The following is a 19,535-nucleotide window of genomic DNA, read 5'->3' as shown; positions in this document are numbered from 1 at the left end:
CCAGACTAGACAGGGCTAATGCCTCCCCCCCCCCCCCCCCTCCCGCTTCATCATTTGTGTTTCTGAACTGTTTCTATGTGCAGCTCTGCTCTCCATCTCCTTTTGCCACTCTGTGTTTCGCTCCTTTTGAACTGCTTTGCATCAATACCACAGAACCAAACCAACATTCCTCGCCAGCAGCTGTGGTGACGCTCTTTTGAAAGCCAATTTTACAGGACATCAACAGATGGACACAGTGCTCTAAACAGGAGGATGAAAAGAGCAAGGGTACAGTGCTGCAACCCAGCGGGCTAGGCGGGCTGCTGCCTGTTCTGAAGCGCTGCTGCAGGGCGGGCGAGCTCCGGCGTTTGTGTGCTGGCTATCGTGGCCGCCGCCACCTGCCCCTGCGGCTTCTGTTCAGGGACGGGCTTGGGCTGCTGCTGGTATGGCGGCTCAGCGGGAACCACATTCTCCTGCTGACTCTCACTCAGCCGCCTCACCACGCTGTCATTCACTATCTCAAGCACCTGCGGAACAGGCGGGGCGGGGCTGGAGACTTCAAGTTGGCTCATGCATCAGCCCTACAGCTAGGGCCCAGCACCAGATCACTGCGCGCTTGCTGCCAAGCCCAGCGGCTGTCTGTCTGCTGCCATGCCAAAGAGCCGGTGCTGGCTTGGCAGCACACACCAGTGCCCCACCCCCGGCTCACCTCTGGGCTGCCGTTCCCGCAGCCGCGCGACAGCCCCACATCGATGCGCAGCACCCTGCCTTGGCAGGCGCTGTTGATGCCGCCCTCCTGGATGGTGTGCCCCACCACCATGCGCTGCGCCCCCGGCACCCTCCCCAGCACCTCGGCCAGCTGCCCGCAGTCGCAGCGGTCGGCGGCGGCGGCGCTGTAGTGGCGGGACCACACCACCGCGCCGCGCCCAGACAGGAACCGCGGCTTCTCGCCCGCGCTGCCCTTCAGCATCCACTCCTGCGGCAGGCAGCGCGTGAAGAGGTGGGCGGGGCACACGCGCCTGCGGGCTGGCTGGCTGGACGGCCGGCTGGCCAATCACGCACTGCGACAGCCGCTCTGCGCCACACGCCCACCCACACCACTGCTGACCCACATCCGTGTGCCCATCCACGCCCCCACCACCCACCTGCGTCTCTCGGTTGATGCGTTCCAGCCCGTAGTCGACATGCTGGCGCAGCACGCCTCCGTGCACAAACAGGGTGGACCCCACTTGCAGCACCACTGGGTTGGGGGCCAGGAATCGCCGCGTCACCTCGCCCCCCGGCTGCAGTGCCAGGATGCGCGCGGCGGCGGCGGGGTTGGGCGGGTACTGGTGGTGGCCGGGGCCGCGGTTGTGCAGGTGGTCCTGCTGCTGGCGCAGCAGCTGGCGCAGGCCCGAGGCAGCTGCCTGGCAGCCGCACTTGGCCTTGAGAGCTGTCTCCAGGGTGTGGCCGTGCAGCCAGTCGGCAAAGCTGCAACGGGGCCAGAGGGCCGGGGCATGGGCGCGGGCATGGGGCAGCGGAGGGCAGGTGAGCTTTGTGCATTGCAAACAGTCCTAAGAGCAGGGCGGCCGGCACAGTGCACAGCGCATTGGCAGGCAGCCTGCCGGGGGCGCACCCCGACCCTCCACTCCCAGCCTCCCACCTGTGCATGCCGCGGTGCGTGACATATCGAAACTGCCCCGCCACATTCATCGTCTCGTGGTTGCCGTTGAGCACGTGCAGCGCGCCGCCCGCCGCAGCGGCCTGGCCTTGCAGCCGCTCCAGGAAGAAGAGCAGCGGCAGCTCCTGGTCGCCGCGGTCCAGCAGATCACCCACCTGGCAACGACGGAACAGGGGGTGGAGGTGGGCAGGGGTGGGGAGGGGCTCCCTGGGGCTGTGTGCCTGCCCGCCTCCTGCACTACATCCTCAGCTTGCCTGCACCACGGTGGTCGTGCCTCCCGCCCACCGGTCCTGCTCGTCTATGAGGCCTGCCAGGCGGAAGGCGCGCCGCGCCTTGCGCAGGTCGCCGTGCAGGTCGCCAATGGCCACCAGGCGCGGAACAGCGGGCAGCACATGCGGCGGCGGTCGCTGCGGCGCCTGCGGCTGCCGAGGAGCGGCAGGGCCTTGCGCATGCAGCACGTCCACTAAGGTGTTGACAAACGAGTGCCACAGCTGCACGCAGGAGGGGCCCAGCAGGCCCAGTCAAGGAGGCGGGGCTGCCGCCACCTGCCGACCGCTGCCAGGCAAGGGCAGCTGCCTTTGCCGCCTGCGCAACCAGCATGCCGCGCCTCGTTGCCCACCTGTGGGAAGTCTGCTGGGCAGCTGGAAGGCGCTGCTGCTGTAGACGGCCACATAAATCGCCCACTTTGCTGCTTGCTGGAGCTGGCTAACCGGATGTGATTGTCAACGGCGCTAGGATGACTCTAACGCTGAGCTCTCAGCCCAGGAAGCCGCCAACTCCTTCTATACAGCCAGTGTATTGCTGAAGCCATCTGCAGGCTCGCCATGCAGCTGCTCACCGCTATTTTTCGAGTGGAGAACACCGATCTGCCAGCAACCTTCAATTTTGGCGCCTGCAAGGGACCACGCAGCAGCGAGCGAGTTTCTGGTCCTTGCTTCGAGCGATCACCTCTACAGCACAAGCGGAGCAAGCATCAGGTGGGAACACAGGCATCCAAAAGTTGGTTTTCACGCTGCGATCGGTGTGGAAGGAGCACGAGCGTCGAATTGCTTTGCTCGCTTGCTCAATGGCAGCCGTTGCTCCCTGTTGGGGGGGCCAAAAGCCTCTGCGTGCGCGCCCTGCTCGCCCACGAAGCCGCTGGGTCAAGCAAACCGCCCGCCGCTGGCGCCCGACTGGCCGCCGCCCCCTCTGCGCCGCTATGTCCGGATTTTGCAGCCAGCCTATCCAGACGCAGCCCTGGGGAAAGATGTGGGACCATCCGGTGTCGCTGATCAGCGTGTACGCTGGATTTTACCTAGCCATTGTGTTCCTCTCTCTGAGCATAGGTGCGATTACCCTGCTTGAACGAGTGTCCCACCCCCGCAAGCAAGGCTTTGCTGCAGACTGGGGTGCTGGCCCAACACGCGCCCGTGCCTGCTGATCCAATACAGCGGCTGGGTCGCTGCCGACTGCTTGAGGCGCCCAACTCCAGCACCCTGATGCACCCACACCCACCGGCCGCCGCCCTCGCCTCCCCTCCCTGCCCTCGCTGATGCAGCATGTGGGCTGTACTACCTGGCTGAGCTGTGTGAGGAGTACATCATCACGGCGCGGAGGATCATCGGCCACGCCATCAAGGTGGGTCTGAACAGGGCGCCAGGCTGGGCACAGTTGGGCACAGCCACCTGAGCAGTTGCTGGTGAATGGAAGGCCGCCTGTGGCCTGTCCCCAAGCGCTGCCTGCCCCAAGCGCTGCCTGCCCTCCCCTGCTGACCCGCAGGCGGAGTTGCTGCTGCATGCGCTGCTTCTGTATGATCGCCTGCCGCTGCTGTGCCTGGCTGTGGGCATTGTGACGCACCTCTCCTACCTCCGCCTCCTCAAGCCCTTCCCCTACATCGAGCTCACCTCGGCCAGCGGCTTTGCCAGCCTGGGCCTGCTGGTAGCCAGCTCCGTGCTGTGGACCAGGCACTTCCTCACTTCGTTTTACACTGGTGCGCTGGGGGTGGGAGGGGTATGAGAGGGCAGGGGCTGTGGTTGGAAGTGATGAGCCGGCGGATGGACGCAGTGGGCTGTTTGTCTGCTGGGACACGAGAGCAGGAGCTGGCCTCCTGTTGACCGTGGCTGCCTGGTGCCTGCCCTGCAGTGGAATACATTGCCGCCTTCATGCTGGTCACCACCGGCCTCGTCCCCTTTGCATTCTTTCTGGGCATGAGCGGAGACAACGCGGTGCTGCCGGGGGTGAGCAGGCTGTGTGCTGCAGGCTGGCGTGGCTGGTCAGAGTCCTGGTGCTTGTTTGCCCGCTGACGCCGGCTGCTGCACCCTGCCCACGGCCTGCAGTACAACTTGCCCTCCCCCAGCAGCAGCGGCTCGCTGCAGCGCACCTCCAGCAGCCTGCAGCGCACCTCCAGCAGCCTAATGCGGGCGGCCACGAGCCCGGGGGGGCACGGCAGCCACGCGGGCCATGGGCAGCACAAGAAGCGGCGGGGCCTCATGCTGGGCATATTCGACGCAATCAGGTGGGCGGCGGCCTGTGTGCATACACGCCTTTGTTGGTGCCCATGCCAAGCCGGTGGTTGGCGGCTGCGAGGGCGTCTGGGGCTGCTGCAGCCTGCTCCCAGCCAGGGCAGTAGTGCGCAGCCGTCTGCTCACTCCCACCCCGCCTGCCAACCCCGCCTTGCCATGTCATTTTGGTGCGACGCCTGCAGGCGCAAGCGCGACCAGGTCATGCCGGACATCGTCAAGCAGCTGCCCGACTCGACGCACCTGCTGAAAGAAAAGATTTGAGCGGGCATGGCGCTGAAGAGCTTGGGGACATTTTGGTGCTGTCTGCCGTGCATGCTCAAGTTCTTGAGTGCTTTGCTGCTTGTGATCCAATCCCGCCATCCTTAATTGCGACACGTGGGAAGGCTAGCACCACGAGCGACAGCGGTTTCTGCTCCTGCCTGCGAGCTCACCATGACGGTCGTTTTGCCACAACCCACATGTTGGCTGACATGTGCATTTGACTGGGAGACCTTGGGGCTGGCACCAGGCGGATCTGCGCACGATGCACGCATTTGCGAGTAGCCGCGATTCGCAAAGGCTGCCAACAGGCGAGAACTGGGGCTGGTCAAGCCGGGGTCGTGGGGTGGAAGGCACGGGGCGACTTGATGGCCCTCCTCGCCTGCCTCTCTCCTTTTGCAGCAGGTTAAATCTGCCTGCCCTTTGACTGAAGGGTCTGGTCCTGCTGTGAAGAGCCACCATGCCGAGCGCCACCAAGCTGGTGAAGAAGGAGGCGGTGAGTGGCGGCGGGGCCCGGGGGGCGCTTGTGGCCTCGATGCTGCGTGCGTGCAGGCGCCCAGGGCGCTCCCAGCTGCGTGGGCGTGCATGGCATGCTGCCAGGCGGCGCCTGAGGCCCGCCAGAGGGTCTGATAGCCTCCTACATGCGTCTGGGCTGCAGTATGACGCCAAGCTGTGCGAGATGATGGACACCTATGACAGGGCGTTCCTTGTGCACGCGGACAACGTGGGCTCCAAGCAGTTCATGGACATCCGCGCGGTGAGCAGGCAGCGGTGGAGCGCTGGGAGGCGTGCATAAGCAGCGGGGACGGCAGCACCGGGGCGGCGGCGGCGGCGGCGAGGCGGCGGCGGTGCAAGGCGGACCTTCCCTCTGCGCCTGCACTGTTCCACCCCGCCCTCTGCCCCTGCCTCGCGCCCCGCAGGCCATCCGCGACCACTCCCGCATCCTGATGGGCAAGAACACCATGATGCGCCGCTCCATCCGCCTCTACTGCGAGCGCACCGGCAACGACCAGTGGCTGCAGCTGCTGGGCCACATGGTCGGCAACGTGGGCCTCATCTTCACCAAGGGCGACCTGAACGAGGTGCGGCAGGCAGCCCTGGAGCGAGTGGGGAGGGGGTGGACAAGGTGGTGGAGCAGACAGCCACGGATGTGGCGCAGCGGCGGGAAGCGAGCGCCGAGTGCCGGGCCCGCTGCCGCCGCTTCTGCCACAACGGCCGAACAGCGCGCCTGCCTGCCTCCCCGACATGCCCACACCGTCGCCGCCGCCGCCTGCCCGCCTGCCGCACAGGTGCGCAAGCTGATTGATGACTTCAAGGTGGGCGCACCAGCGCGCGTGGGCCTGGTGGCCCCCAACGACGTCACCATCCCCGGCGGCAACACCGGCATGGACCCCTCCCAGACCTCGTTCTTCCAGGTGTGGCGCCGGCAGCCTGCGCCTTTGCTGCCCGCGTCACCCTGTCGAGCCACCACTTGATGCACCCCTGGCTGCCGCGCTCCCGCTCTTCGACCGCTCGCCAAGACGCCCACCCGCCCACCCCACACCCCGCTTGCTACCCCCTCGCCCTCCCCCTGCCACCCTCCCGCCAGGTGCTCAACATCCCCACCAAGATCAACAAGGGCAGCGTGGAGATCACGGCCGACGTGCACCTGATCAAGACGGGCGACAAGGTGGGCGCCTCCGAGGCGACCCTGCTGGCCAAGCTGGGCATCAAGCCCTTCAGCTACGGCCTGGTCATCCTCCAGGTCTACGACAACGGCTCGCTGTACGACCCCAAGGTGGGACCGGGTGGTGTGTGTGTGCGTGTGTGTGTGTGGAGGGTAATGGAGCTGGGTGGGGTGGCGGGATGGGAGAAGCTGGGCTGGGCCAGCCTGCTGCTGCTAGTGCCCTCTCCAGTGCATGCCCACCCCGCCCCGCCCATGCCGCAGTAGCCTCTCCTTCCCTGCCCTGCACCTCATCACGCCCACCTGCCCCCTGGCTGCCCCCCACCCACACGCAGGTGCTGGACATCACCGACGACGACCTGGGCAACCTGATCACCGCGGGGCTGCGCAACGTGGCCGCCGCCTGCCTGGAGCTCAGCTACCCCACCATCGCCTCGGTGCCCCACTCCCTCATCAACGGCTACAAGAACGTGCTGGCCATCGCAGTGGAGACCGACTACAGCTTCCCGCTGGCCGAGAAGGTGCGGGGCTGCGCTGGGGCGCGGGTGAGGGCGGGGATGGGAGGGAGCAGCAGCAGGCATCCACCCAACTTGCCCAAACTTCTGTGTGATGCCGGCTGGAACCGGTGCCCCGGTGCGGAGCTCTGACTGTAGCCTTGGGCTGCCCTCGTCCTCTGCCTGCAGGTCAAGGCCTTCCTGGCCGACCCCTCTGCCTTTGCCGTGGCCGCCGCGCCCGCGGCCGGCGGCGAGGCCGCGCCCGCCGCCGCCGCCGCTGCCGCCGAGCCCGAGGAGGAGGAGGACGAGGACATGGGCTTCTCCCTGTTCGACTGAGCCTCGCGGCCTGTCGAGCGGCGCGCTGCAGAGCGGCAGCCAGCGTCAGCTGCAGCTGGCGGAGCGCCCGCCGCATAGGAGGGGACAGCAGCGCTGCCACTCTACCGCTGCTGCCGCTGCGCAGCGACTTTGGTGGCCGGTGGCGCGTCTTCTCTGCCCTGCGTTGCATCTTGAGGTGGCCGCCCCGGGTCTATTTGCCGGTCGGCCGCTGGTCGCTGGATGCACCCCATGTAACCCTCGGAGTGCCAGCCTCGTTTTGAGAGGAGCGGCAATGGGCGAGACCATGTTCAAAGGTCTGTTGGTTTTCGTCATGTTTTGGAGGGGCAAATGCAGGTGCAGAGGGAGCTCCGGTTGCCCGGCCAGCCGGAGGTTGTGAAACGCGATAACCCCAGCCTGCACCTGTGTCTCACTTTGTCTCGTATCACTGCACCTTTCCTCGTATCACTGATAGAGCTCCTTCACTCTAACGCAATCCAGCTCCCCCTCGGTGTTGTCGCGTCTGGCCATCACCCTTCCCCCGAGGGACTCTGGCCTGCCGCTCCCCTCCGAGCAACCGCACCATGCACCGTCTCCTTCTCATTACTGTGCAGCTGCTGCTGGTCGGCAGCGCCAGGTGCCTCCCCAAAACGCGCAATTACGGGGGCAAGCCAGAGGCTGTCGCAGCCGCCAAGGAGCTGCAGTCCATGGTGAGCGATTCAAGTGGGGGCACATGCCTTGCAAGGGCATGGCTGGTAGAGACGGGACCAAAATGGCATGCGCCTGCTGGCCCGGTCGAGGCACCTCCTCGGGGGTGTAGAGCCCTGGGCAAGGCACTGTCCACTCATTCTGGGGGCGCAAGAGCCGGATTGGGCAGGAAAGACGAAGGGTGATTGGGGAAGTTTGGGCAGCAGCTGGCTCTCACCGCCCCCCTGCCCGCCACCTTACCGCACCGCCCCCTCCCCATCATTTCATCATCGTTTGCAGAACGCCAACCAGCGCAAGGCGCTGTGGCAGGCCTGGAAGGCTGAGAATGGCAAGGACTACGCAGATGGCACCCCAGACGACTATGTGCGGTGCGTTCACCAGCCTGGTGCTGGGCCTCGGCGGGGGACTCCGTCCTGCAGCGCAGCCCGCTCATGCAGTGCCACCCCCCGCTGCCCATCTGTGTGCAGCTTTGCCGCCTGGTCTGCCAACCTTGACGCTATGATAAAGAGCAACCAGAAGCAGGGTGGCGGCCACCTCCACGGCCTCAACCCCTTCAGTGACCTGACGTTTGATGAGTTCAAGGGGCAGGTCCTGATGCCCGACCAAGCCCGCGCCGCCGTTCCCGCCACCACCGGTGCCCCCAAGTTTGTGCCCGGCGGGGCCTCCTCCACCCGCAAGCTGATGCAGATCACGCCCCCTGCGACCTGGGACTGGCGGGCGAAGGGCAAGGTGCGCGCATTGTTGCTGGCCTCAGTCACCCTGCATGCACGCGTCCCCCTTTGTGAGTCTGAATGGTTGACACATCCCGACCCAACTCCCCCTGTTGCCTCTCGCGCTGCAGGTCCCTCCTATTCGCAACCAGGGCAATTGCGGGTCGTGCTGGTGAGTGCCTCCCTCCTGCCAGAGCTGCCCCACCAGCGTCAAAGGGCACACCCATAGCGCCTGATGTCGGCGTAGCACTGCCTGACAGGCCTGCTGTCCTACTGCCCCCCTCGCCCTGCCCCGCAGGGCCTTTGCCGGCATCGGCGCCCTGGAGATCAAGTCGCAGATCGACAACGTCACCGCCGCCCCCAACGCCAGCGAGCAGCAGATGGTGGACTGCATCACCACCAGCTACGGCTGCGGCGGCGGCTGGTCAAGTGAGCGGCGCCCGCCCTGCCCTGCACCGTCGTGCATTGTTTCTTGCTTGCACAGCAAGCCAGCTCCCTGCATTGAGCCACCAAGGCTGCCAACCCAACCCACCACTCGCGCGCACACGCGTCACCACCCCGCCGCCTCCCCCCCGCAGACCACGTGTTCGACTACGTTAGTAAAACTTTTGCCGCCACCGAGGCCGCTTACCCGTACAAGGCAGCCAACGGCGTGTGCCGCGCCAGCACCACGACCCTGGCCGGCGCCCTGACCGTCGCGCCGCAGCCCGGCTTCCAGTGGGTGGGCGCCAACGCCACCACCATCATGCAGGCCGTCAGCAGCACTGGGCCCGTGGTCGTGTACTTCAACGTCATGGACAGGTGGGGGTGCTGGCCTGGCCGGGGGGAGGGTGCAGCCGCTGGCCAGCCAAGCCCAGTGCACGTTGCAGCCAGCCATGCACCTCCGCCCCCTGCGCTGCACCCCAGCCTCCCCCCACTCCTCGCCGCCCCCCTCGAGCTCGCTGCACCCCGCCCCTGCCCTTCTGCAGCTTCTACTCCTACTCCAGCGGCATCTACCTGGCATCCCAGTGCAACGCCAACACCATCAACCACGTCATGATTGTGGTCGGCTACGACGCCACCGCCGGCGTCGGCTCCCCCGAGTCTTACTGGATCATCCGCAACTCGTGGGGCACCTGGGGGGAGGCCGGCTACGTGAAGGTCCAGATGACCAACGACAATGCGGGCGCGTGTGCCATGTACAGGTGCGGGCAGGTGGTGGCTGGGCCCGCTGGGGTGGTCGGGGTTGCGCCGCACTTCCAGCGGCATGCCACGTCGGCCACATGCTGCTGCGCTGCTTCCAAACATCCTCCGCACGGCCAGCTGATGACAGCTCCGCCACTTTCCCACTCTGCCCCGTGCAGTGGCCTGATGCTGCCGCTGACCACTGCCAACAAGGGATCCTCCCCCAGCCCCTCGCCCTCCCCAGCTCCAAAGCCGTGCAAGGGCAGGAAGTGCTTGTGAGCGTGTGAGCCTGGCACCACACCATGCTAGTCTGGATCCGGCGCCTGCGCCCCTGGTCGTATTGACTGCGGCGGGGCCGAGCCTTCCCCCAGAGAAGCCGAGCGTTAAAAAAGCGCCGAGCGGTAACAACAACCCCAGCCATCTGTTCCAGGGAATTCCTGCCTAACCCATAAGCGCCAGTAGCGTCCAGTCCTCTCTCCCAGAGCCCTTCTCCAACCCAAGGGTACGTGTACTTGCCAATAACTCAAAGCCCAAAGTCCAACACATGCCGCATGCTTGCTACGCCACCATCACTGCCCTACCCTCCCACATCTTCTTTCCAAATTCTTTCACCCAACTGCGCTCTAAGCAGCCCCCCTTTCGTTCCCGTAGCCAGCATGTGGGCCACAACTTGTGTGAATGTCATGTCACCAAATCTGTAACTCCAACTGTCGAGGGAACTGAAAACAGGGAGCGGCTGTGCAGGACAGGCATGCCGGCACCCATTGCCAGCGCCGCTGCTGACCCGCTGCGCCTCGAGGGTCGACAGATTGACAGAGGAGCGCCACGCTCAATCGCTGCCCAGCTCGTCCGACAGGCGCCGGTCCCCGCCCGGCAGGTCGCCCAGCAGCAAGCCCCGCATGCCGCTGCCCCCCTCCTCATCGCCCTCTTCGTCGTCTTCGCTGCCAGAGCCCACGTGCCAGTCCCTGCACCATCACCAGCCGAACCACTCTCAACAGCATGTGTGGCGTGCCCTGGCCAAGCGGGTTGGCGGCAAGGACCAGCACTGCTGCGCTGCGCTGCCCACAGCCACGCCCAGGAAACTGCCTCCCCCACTATGCCCCACACACCTGCCAAACACGGTGGCATCTCCCTCCTTGTCCGCAAAGAACAGCAGGTCGTCCAAGGCTCCGTCCTGCGCCGCCGCCGCCTCGCCCTCGGCTGCCGCACCTGACGCCTCGCCGCCGCCGCCGCCAGCGAGGCTGCTGCGCTGCATGGCCGCCAGCAGGGCCTGGAGGCCGCGCTGGCTGCACTCGTGCGCCAGGTGCGCGCTGCGGCAGAGGCCAGGGCAAAAAGGCAAGGAAGAAGCAGGGTTGGTCGCGGTGCGGGGTTGCCAGGAGGCAGCCCGGTGCTTCCAAAATGGGAACGCCCCATGTGTGGCAAGCAGGCCCAGGGCCGCCGGCTCTGGAGCCCCAGGGCTCACCTCAGAGCGTCCAGCCCCCGGCGAGAGGCCGCCAGCGCAGCCGACACGATGCCGCTGGGCGGCTGCTCGTGCAGCCAGCCCTGGAAGTCGCGGCTCACCGGCAGCCTGGCAGCTGCACAGTGCAGGTGGCACAAGTTGCAGGGTGTGCCAGCTGCAGGGAGTGCCGGCAAGCTGTGCAGAACCGTTTCTCCGCCTGGCTGCTTCCTCAGGAACAAACCACTGAGTGCTGTGCGCGCCTTCCAACCCCCGCCCCGCAAGCACCACGCACCCTCTTCCAGGATGCAGGCCGCCAGGGCGCCCTCCCCGAGGTGCTCTGCCACCGCCGACGCCTTGCGGGCCGCCGCCAGGCGCGCCAGGTAATCCTGCTCCCCCACAATCTCTGCAAAACAGGCGAGTGCGGGCCTCAGGCAGCAGGCTGGATGTCGCCGGAGCGGTGTGTGCCACCCACAAACGACGGGCCAGCAAGAGGCAGCAGCTGCGCCGGCGGCTGCCACGTCCGCCCCATCCCGGCGGCCAGAGGCATGCCGGCTGTGCTGCACGCACGCAGCCACTCACCCTGCCTGGCAGCGCCGCCGTAGAGCGCCAGGAACCGGCGGGCGGCGCCGTCGCTGCCTCGCGCCTCGTCCAGCGGCTGCAGCAGGGGGCCACAGGCGGGCGCAGGTCAGCACAGAGGCCCCCTCCGCCTTGGAGGCCAGAGAAAGGATGGCTTCCTCCAGGCAGACCGGGGCTGAGCTGGCGAAACAGCCAGCGCTGTCCAGGCTAGGGCACTCCAGCGGCTCACCAGGCTTGCTAGGTAGGCCAGCTGGCCGCTGGCTGCGTAGGGCGCCAGCAGGCGCAGGTCGGCGGCCGCCGCCACCGCCAGCGCCTCCACCTGCTGGCGCAGCCGGCCCGGGGCCGCCTGGCCGCTGGGGCCGTGCAGGCGCAGCGTGGTGCACAGCGCACAGATGGAGGCGCTGGCGGAGCAGGCGGCCTCGGCGCCTCCCGCTGCGCCATCCGCATGCTGCTGCTGCGGGTTGGAGCGCCAGAAGCAGGGGGCGGCGTCGCCCTGGCTGGTGCCCAGTGCCAGGCGCTGCTGCCGGAGCACAGCGTGCATGCTGGCCAGGGTGCGAGCGGCCAGCTGGGCCAGCTTAAGTGGCAGCGCCGCCGCCGCCGCCGCGTCAGGCTGCTCTGTCAGCAGCTGCGAGGCGTCGCACAGGTGGGAGACTGCTGGCGCAAACATGCGGAGAGCGTCCTCGGGGCCGGCCGCCTCGGCAGACAGCGCGGCGCAGACGCCCAGCGCCGTGGCGGCGGCCACGACCAGCGCCTCGGCGCGCTGCTGCTGCTGCTGCGGGGAGGCGTCGGCGTCGGCGGGCTCCCCGGCGCCAGGCACCAGCTGGCGCACATGTGCCGCCACCAGCCGCTCTGCGGGCAGCTTGCGGGCCAGCAGCAGCGAAGCGGTGGTGAACCGGGCATCTGGCCGCCCCTCCGCCGCGGCCGCCGCCAGCTGGCGGTAGCCCTCGGCACTAGCCAGCGTCGGGGGCAGCACCGCCGCGGCCTCGGGATCCGCTGCCACTGCCGCTACCGCTTCAGGTGCCGCAGCCTTTTTTCCACGCTTAGGCCGCTTGGCCGCCTGCGCTGGCGGCTCATCTGCGGGGGCCTGCAGCTTGTCATGCAGCTGCTGCGCACACTGCTGCAGGTTATCCCGGATGTGCGCCCTCACAGCCTCATCCTCCACGCTCCCTGCTGCCTTTTCCAGCGCTGCCGCAAGCTCTTTGGTCTGCAGGCGGGAGCGGCGGCGGCAGGCCGGCTGCGGTGACAAGACGGCGGCGGCGCCATCCGGCACGCAGGCATGCGGATGAAGAAGGTTGATGGGTGGGGTTGAGCCAAACGCTGTTGCCTGGCGAGCTCGCAAACCGGCATGCAGCATCGCAACCGCGCTCACCTTCCATTTCCGCCTGCCTAAACCAGCCAGGCGCGCTGCCAGAGCATCCAGCACCTCCACCGTCTCTTCCCCCTTCCTCCTCCCTGCCCCCTGTTTCTTCTTTGCGCTGGGCCTCGCCATCGCTCGCCCTGCTGCACTGGAAACGACTATGGGAAATACCTGGCGCTCCCTGGCAATGCATGCGCTCGATGCGGGCGCCGCCCTGACAACTTGAGCCAGGCCACGGTGGCATTACGCCTTGCCCTGGCTGATAGAGCTGCTCTGCAAGACAATGCACGACGCCAGACCTAGAATCCATCCCTCTTGCCCAGCCCCCGCTACGTGACCTTGCCAGGGTTTTGGCCTCGCCTGTTTGGAGGGTCCACAGGTCTTTAGGCCTCCTTGCCGTGGCCCGTGGACCTCGCTCGCCGCGGCGCTATGTCCGCCAGCACGCCTGCAGAAGGGGAGCAGGGCGCTGCGCTGCCGTTGCCGACGCCCTTTGCTGCTTCCGCCGACGCCCAGCCGCCCCAGCCCTGGCACGAGGCACTGGATGGCGCCTCGTCCTTGCTGTCCCCAATCTCTTCCGCGGCCTATGGGCGCTCGGTGTCTTTCACTGCCAAGGGCAGCCTGCTCGCCCATGCCGGCGGCGGCGCGGCGGAGGAGGCTGCCACCAGCGGCTCTTCCGCCGTCGTGGGCGAGGCTCGCAAGTGAGTGCCGCTTGGGAGCTGTCGCAGCCAGCAGGCTTATCCTGCGTTGCATCCCGTCGAGTGACACATGCCATCAGTAATGTCAGACAAGCAATGCAGCATATTTGATCACTGCCTTTCTCCCCACCCACCATGCCCCTGCCGTGTAGCCTCTGCCGCCTCGCGCTGCCGCTCTCTGTTGCCAACCTGACTGGCTACCTGATCGGCACCATTGCCCTAGGGTAAGAGGAGGATCCATGACGCCTGTGCTGGGCTTGTGCGAACAAGCAGCAGCAGCAGCAGAAGAAGAAGCAGCGCCTTCAGCCACCCATTTCCCCCTGTCCGTCCCCCCGCAGCATCGCCGGGAGGCTCGGGCAGTTTGAGCTGAGTGCCATCATCCTTGGCACGAGCATATTCAATGTGACGGGCCTCTCCCTGCTCATGGGCTTCGCCTCCGCCATGGAAACCTTCTGTGGGTGAGGAGCCGCCCGCCCTGCCTGCCGCTGCCCCTGGCCTGCTTCGGCACAGCATGCCCGCCTCTCTGCACACTCTCGAGTTGCACAGTAGCTCAGAGTCCCGTGCCCGCTTGTAATGCTGGCCGCTTGTGATGCGCCCACCGTGGTGCAGGCAGGCTGTTGGCGCCGGCAACTTCCGCATGGTGGGCATCGTCTTCCAGCGCGCCATCCTGCTGACCACCATTGTGGCCGTTGTGGTGGCCATGGTGTGGACTCAAGTGGAGAGCATCTTGCTGGTGTTCAGGTGAGGATAAACCATAAATTGAGCAGCCATTGTGTGATTGGGCTTCAAACAGATGCTGCTGGCGCCACACTGCGCTGCAGGCAGGACCCGCTGCTGAGCCGGGCCGCAGCTCGCTACATCCAGATGTCGATCCCGGCGCTGTGGTGCACAGGTGGGGGGCTGCTGCAGGGCTCAAGCGCGGGCATGCTGCTGGCGCAACCATTGTTTGTTCAAGCAGCCTGCCGCTTGCTGCCCCCGCACTCCCTACAGGCATGTACGAAGTGGGGAAGCGGTACCTCATGGCGCAGGGCATCGTGCGCCCCGCGTCGGCTGTGACGCTGGTGGGCCTGGCGCTGGTGCCCCTCTACTGCTGGCTCTTCATCTTCAAGCTGGGGCTGGGCCTGGATGGCGCCGCCATCGCCGTGGATGCCACGCAGGTGCGCGCAGCGTTTGAAAGGCCTGCCCTTGTCGGCATGTGCTTTTCTGCCTCTTGAGCATCGATCGGCGTGATGCAACCCTGGACCTGTGGCGCAGGCCTCCATGGCGGCGCTGCTGGGTGCCTACATCATGGTGCGGGATGGGCACCAGCGTGGGCAGGCTTACGCCACGTGGCACGGCTGGAGCATGGAGGCGCTGGAGGGCTGGGTGACCTACATGAGGCAAGGGCATCAGCCTACACACCCATACGTTGTGCTCATCCGAGAGTTCTGGCTGCCGTGGGCGGCATGCCTGCCTCCAGCTGCTGGCTGCTCCCCGCCTCATCTTTGCTGGCTTCCTTTGCAGGTTTGCCCTGCCCAGCGTTGTCATGGTCTGTGTAGAGTGGTGGACGTTTGAGGCTTTAATAATCATGAGCGGGCTGCTCCCCGACCCGGGCCTCACAGTGGCCGTGATGGGCATCTGCATCCAGTCCTCTGGTGGGCACAGATGCACAACAACCTGCTCCTGCCCACCATTCATCACCCCTTTCCCCGCACCAACCCACCCCCCTCCGCCCCACCTCCCCACAGGCCTGATCTGGATGTTTGTCTCCGGCTTCTCCATGGCCACCAGCACCCGCGTCTCCAACAGCCTGGGCGCGGGGCGCCCCAAGGCGGCGCGCCTGGTCACGTGGACGGGCGGCGCCATTGGCGTGGGCCTGGAGCTGGCCTTCATGGCGGCAGTCGTGCTGCTGCGCCACCACTGGGCCTTCCTCTTCACCGGTGCGGGCCGCGGCGGCACCACCGCCCCATGTTCCCTGTGTGCTGCAACTCTCACCTCCCGTTTGCCTGCCTGCACGCAGATGCCCAGCCCGTCATCGACCTCACCGCTTCGCTGCTCCCGGTCTTTGCGCTGTCTCTTCCCGGCGACGGGGCAAACATTGTGCTGCAAGGGCTGCTAAGGTGGGCTGGGTGTGGTGGTTGGTTTGCGCTGCACAACGGCCTGTGTGCCCCCGCAGTGTCGCTCGCGCTCACACTGAGCCGCTTGCTGGCATGTGTGGAGAATGCAGGGGGAGCGGGCGGCAGGAGACAGGGGCAATCACCAACCTGATGAGCTACTGGATCCTGGGGATCCCTCTGGCTGCCTACTTGGCCTTCAAGTGAGTTGGTGGAAGCCGCGTGGTGCACCGTGGGTACGGGAGAACAGGCAGCTTAAGCCAATTTTACCTGACGCCTACCGCAGGCAGCAGCTTGGACTGTATGGACTGTGGTGGGGGATTGTGATCACCAACTGCTTTCAGGTGAGCCACACGGGCGGGCCGCCATTGGTACGGCAACATCAGCAGCAGGGCCGGCCAGTGAAGGCTCCTGCCGCCATCATCTGCCTTGCACCTGCTCCCGCAGGGGACCGTGATGGTGGTCATTGCCCTGAGGTTCAACTATCGGCTCGAGGCAGCCAAGGCCGTCGCTCGCTCACAGGCGCACCACCCCCCAGCCGGCGCCCCCGGCTCAGATGCCGGTGGGGATGGCGGCGGCGACAGCAGCGCCCTGAGGGAGCCCCTGCTGGGCGAGAGGCTGGAGCAGGGGCTGCTAGCACCATCGGCCGATGCATAGGCGGTTGTGGCACACGCGCATGCATCCAGCTGACCAGCTGCAATGCTGCGTCAGCAAGAGCGTGCTCTTGGTGCTAGGATGTGTTACATGAAATGTCGACACTCGAAAATCAAAGCAGGATGTCTCAGCAGAATGGGCAGCCAGGGAAAATGGTGGGCGTTGCTCAGCCATCGGCAGCCCAGAGACAGGGCTGGCGTTCCAGACCTGGCGGGAGCGGCGCTGGGCACCAAACACCCCTAAGTGCCGCAGCTCAGCGCTCGCGCCCCTCGCTGCCCTCAGTCCGCGTCCCCGCTCTCACCGGTCTTCTTGGAGTAGTCCTGCTTGCCCACCTCGCCCCAGTTCATGCTCAGCGCCGTGCCGCCTGCAAGGCAGCGCGACCAGGGCAAACAAGCATCAGCATCGCCGCAAGGAAAACCACCCTGTTGAGGCTACAACACCTGCGCAGCCTTGATGGAGCCTGTCGCAGCCAGACTGATGTCACAAAGCCGCCGCCGCCGCCACTCACGCGACTCCTGCATTGACTTGACCATGGCGCGTCGCGTGTCCTCGTCGCCGCCATCATACAGCTCCCGGAAAAACTTCATCAGCGCCTGCAGGGCAGGGCAGCAGGACGGCTGGGCCAGGTGACGTGCGGCGCACAGGCAAACATGCAACGGGCGCCCAGGAGCAAGGAGCGAGGAGCAAGCGATGCAGGGCGCGGCACCGGCTGTCCAGCGCAGCGCACCGCGTCCCCCTCCAGCTTCTCCTCCTTCTCCTCCTGCTGCAGCTCCTTGGCAAACCGGTCCCAGTCCACCTTCTTGCTGCAGGCAGGCAGGCGGCATGAGGCGGGGCAGGTGAGCAGTGCTGGCAGGTGCGCTACACGCGGGGGACGCCACGACAAGGCAGGCTGGGGTGCCGCTGCTGGCCGCCCACTCGCCCAGCGTAGGGGTAGGCTGGCGTGGGCTGCGGGGGAGGCGGCGCTGGACCGGCGGGGGCCGCTGCCGCCGCCGCGGGCACCGCTGCTGGCACCTCGGGCGCCGCTGCCGCTGCCGCCTCGGGTGCGGCGTCTACGCTGCCGCTGGGCGCGGTCCCCTGCTGCTTCGCTTCCAGCTGCGGCCACTGCTCCGCCGCCGCCTTCCTCAGCTTGATCTCCACCTTGCTGCCCAGCACCTCAAACCGGCTCTCCTCCGGCACCACCTCCCCATGCAGCGCCAGGTCCAGATCATACTCCTCCTGGCCTGCAGGGATGGTTCAACAAGAGGCGCAGGGACTGGGGCTGAAAAGGTGCAGGTGCAGGGGAAGATTGGGGAGGGGACGCAGCTGCGCCAAGGCTGTTTGGCACTGTCACAGCAGCAGCAGAGCGGCTCCGCTGGACTGCCCCGCGGCCCAGCACCGGCCCCGCCGCGTGCCGCCCACCTTCAGCGCTGATGGTGACCACCCTGAGGCGCCGCGGCTCGATCGTCACCCCCACCTGCTCCTTCTTCAGCCCCTTGGCCAGCACATCCACCTGCGACAGGGCAGGCGGGGAGCGACCCCGGGAGGCGGCAACGCTCATCATTGACAGCAATCCATCGCAGGACAAGCGCGTTGGATCAGCTTGATGCTTGCAGCCAGCCAGAGGGATCCAGCGCCGCGCCAGCTCACCTCCACGCGTTGCGGGCTCTGGAACCACTGGTGGCGGTACTTGACGCCCTGCGGCTTGTCGGGCAGGCTGGCGGCCACCGAGGCTGCAGGCGGGTATGGGCAGGGATGCAATGGGTGGGCAGGGCAGCAACCGTTTTAACCAGCCATGCATCACATGCCCGACCATGCACACCCCGCTGCGTGCGCAGCACAGACAGCGCTGGCGCTGCGTGGCCCCAGGCGACTTGCCTGCAATGGGCGCCTTCCAGTACTTGCTGAACTCCGGATCGTCCACAGTCACGTGCGTGGGCCGCTCGCTGCCTGGCTCCTCTGGCGCCTCGCGCGGCGCGCCGCCCGCACCGCCGCCGCCGCCCAGCGCCGCCGCCAGCTTGCCCTGCTGCGACTGCGCCAGGAAGGCCTGCAGCTGGTCGCCCTGCAGCGTGATGGTGCCGGCGCCGCCACCGGCGCCGGGCTGGCCGCTGCCAGAGGTGGAGGCGCGCTCCTCAGGTGGTGCCTCGCCCACGGGCCCGGGATGTATGTTGATGGGCGTCGGCGGCAGCTGCTCTGCACGCAGCCAAGCGAGGGAGGCCACAGCATGCGCTCGTAAGCACACAGCCACAGGCCACTCGTAGCACGAGCCGGCGCTCGGCAGCTCTCGCTCACCTCCCAGCTGCACCTTGCACATGTTGACCCAGGTCTTGTGGATGCTCTTGGTGGGCTCCAGCGCGGCGGCCGCCTCAAAGGCGTCCATGGCGCTCTCAAACTCCTCGAGGTTGTAGCAGGCATTCCTGCAGCAGCGACGCAGGTGCAGGCCATGAGACGGCGGCGCGGGCGCAGGTGCCCTGGTGTGGCCCACCGCCGAGCAGCACCCAGAACCGCGCAATGCGCCGAGCAGCACCCAGAACCGCGCAATGCAACACACAGGACAGGCATGGCAGTCGCAGGCGCTCGAGGCGCACCCCTTCTCCTTGTGCGCCGCCGCCAGCGTGTCGTCCATCTCCAACGCGCGGCTGGCATCCGCCGCCGCCTCCATGAAATTCTTCAGCTTGTTGTGCACAGAGGCTCGCCCCGCCAGCGCCTCGGCGCTCGCCTCGGCGTCCACCGCCTGCAGCGGCGAGCGCCGCAGCAGCGGCGGCGGCGGCGGTGAGTTGGGGGAGCCCAACCTCGTGGCTGCTGATCGGCTGCCTGAAAGTCAGCTGCACATGAACAGTGGCGAGCCCAACAGAGCTGCAAGGGCGCTGCTGGGCCAGTCCGCTAGAAGTCTCGAGGTGATCGGCGGCATGTCCAGGGCCTGGGCAGCCGTAGAAGCATCAGCAGCTCCGAGCACACCTGGTCGAACAGCTGCAGCGCCCGCTCATAGTCGCGAGCCTTGGCAGCATCCTGGGCCTGCTGCAGCACGTCGCTCTCCTCTGCCATCTGCTCCAGCTGTGATCCTTAGGACAGACGATGGTTTATCATGAATTCAGCAATGCCGAATTGCCAGCTCGGCTATGGTTGACCTCTGCCCTCCCTTTCCGTTTGTGCTGAATTTTCCATCGATTCCGGCGTCTTTCATCCCTGGTACCTGCCTCTGCCTGGGTGGGCTGCCCAGCCAGATGGCCGCTGACTCGCTGCTGCGGCGAGCTGCGCAGCTGCTGGGCTGCCCCGAGGTGTCGGAGGCGGAGAATT

The 19,535-nt window shown here is 66.7% G+C and overlaps 6 protein-coding genes across 6 annotated transcripts; 4 read left to right on the top strand and 2 right to left on the bottom strand.

Annotated features, from left to right (window-relative positions):
• Positions 1–290: 290 nt before the first annotated feature.
• CHLNCDRAFT_50727 (hypothetical protein) lies at positions 291–2,312 on the bottom strand (the record flags this gene model as incomplete). The annotated part of the gene is made up of 6 exons (XM_005850083.1): positions 291–506; positions 689–955; positions 1,125–1,449; positions 1,622–1,794; positions 1,900–2,130; positions 2,259–2,312. 6 exons carry the CDS (start codon positions 2,310–2,312, stop codon positions 291–293), a joined length of 1,266 nt encoding a protein of 421 aa, XP_005850145.1.
• A 525-nt stretch (positions 2,313–2,837) lies between these two features.
• CHLNCDRAFT_142271 (hypothetical protein) lies at positions 2,838–4,401 on the top strand (the record flags this gene model as incomplete). Its single annotated transcript, XM_005850331.1, has 6 exons — positions 2,838–2,964; positions 3,177–3,256; positions 3,398–3,608; positions 3,761–3,855; positions 3,955–4,133; positions 4,323–4,401. The coding sequence occupies 6 exons, from the start codon at positions 2,838–2,840 to the stop codon at positions 4,399–4,401; spliced, it is 771 nt and encodes a 256-aa protein (XP_005850393.1).
• A 395-nt stretch (positions 4,402–4,796) lies between these two features.
• Positions 4,797–7,141, top strand: CHLNCDRAFT_59607 (hypothetical protein). Its single transcript, XM_005850330.1, has 7 exons — positions 4,797–4,894; positions 5,057–5,155; positions 5,319–5,480; positions 5,688–5,813; positions 5,987–6,175; positions 6,397–6,582; positions 6,745–7,141. The coding sequence occupies exons 1-7, from the start codon at positions 4,859–4,861 to the stop codon at positions 6,889–6,891; spliced, it is 945 nt and encodes a 314-aa protein (XP_005850392.1). The 5' UTR covers positions 4,797–4,858; the 3' UTR covers positions 6,892–7,141.
• Positions 7,142–7,218: 77 nt separating this feature from the next.
• On the top strand, positions 7,219–9,728 carry CHLNCDRAFT_142269 (hypothetical protein; the record flags this gene model as incomplete). Its single annotated transcript, XM_005850329.1, has 9 exons — positions 7,219–7,224; positions 7,482–7,577; positions 7,855–7,943; positions 8,043–8,304; positions 8,417–8,457; positions 8,584–8,714; positions 8,864–9,086; positions 9,254–9,469; positions 9,629–9,728. 9 exons carry the CDS (start codon positions 7,219–7,221, stop codon positions 9,726–9,728), a joined length of 1,164 nt encoding a protein of 387 aa, XP_005850391.1.
• A 3,521-nt stretch (positions 9,729–13,249) lies between these two features.
• CHLNCDRAFT_142267 (hypothetical protein) lies at positions 13,250–16,265 on the top strand (the record flags this gene model as incomplete). Its single annotated transcript, XM_005850328.1, has 13 exons — positions 13,250–13,518; positions 13,668–13,739; positions 13,854–13,973; positions 14,125–14,256; positions 14,337–14,407; positions 14,506–14,672; positions 14,770–14,951; positions 15,019–15,149; positions 15,243–15,434; positions 15,515–15,614; positions 15,722–15,811; positions 15,895–15,952; positions 16,056–16,265. 13 exons carry the CDS (start codon positions 13,250–13,252, stop codon positions 16,263–16,265), a joined length of 1,794 nt encoding a protein of 597 aa, XP_005850390.1.
• Positions 16,266–16,540: 275 nt separating this feature from the next.
• Positions 16,541–19,283, bottom strand: CHLNCDRAFT_142266 (hypothetical protein; the record flags this gene model as incomplete). Its single annotated transcript, XM_005850082.1, has 10 exons — positions 16,541–16,626; positions 16,771–16,855; positions 16,990–17,061; positions 17,178–17,482; positions 17,661–17,751; positions 17,889–17,971; positions 18,084–18,431; positions 18,531–18,655; positions 18,827–18,972; positions 19,197–19,283. The coding sequence occupies 10 exons, from the start codon at positions 19,281–19,283 to the stop codon at positions 16,541–16,543; spliced, it is 1,428 nt and encodes a 475-aa protein (XP_005850144.1).
• Positions 19,284–19,535: the final 252 nt, after the last annotated feature.

This window comes from Chlorella variabilis (genome assembly GCF_000147415.1).
Source record: "Chlorella variabilis unplaced genomic scaffold CHLNCscaffold_4, whole genome shotgun sequence".
NCBI classification, from domain to species: domain Eukaryota; kingdom Viridiplantae; phylum Chlorophyta; class Trebouxiophyceae; order Chlorellales; family Chlorellaceae; genus Chlorella; species Chlorella variabilis.
The sequence above is the reverse complement of the archived record's forward strand: the minus strand, read 5'-3'. Positions and strand labels throughout refer to the sequence as shown.

What these genes read in the sequence shown, in the direction of transcription:
- CHLNCDRAFT_59607 (XM_005850330.1), top strand. Translation starts at nt 4,859, where the DNA reads ATGCCGAGCGCCACCAAGCTGGTGAAGAAGGAGGCG. An exon ending in CCCAGACCTCGTTCTTCCAG is followed by an intron (nt 5,814 to 5,986) that starts GTGTGGCGCCGG and finishes CCCTCCCGCCAG; the next exon opens with GTGCTCAACATCCCCACCAA. An exon ending in GCTTCCCGCTGGCCGAGAAG is followed by an intron (nt 6,583 to 6,744) that starts GTGCGGGGCTGC and finishes CTCTGCCTGCAG; the next exon opens with GTCAAGGCCTTCCTGGCCGA.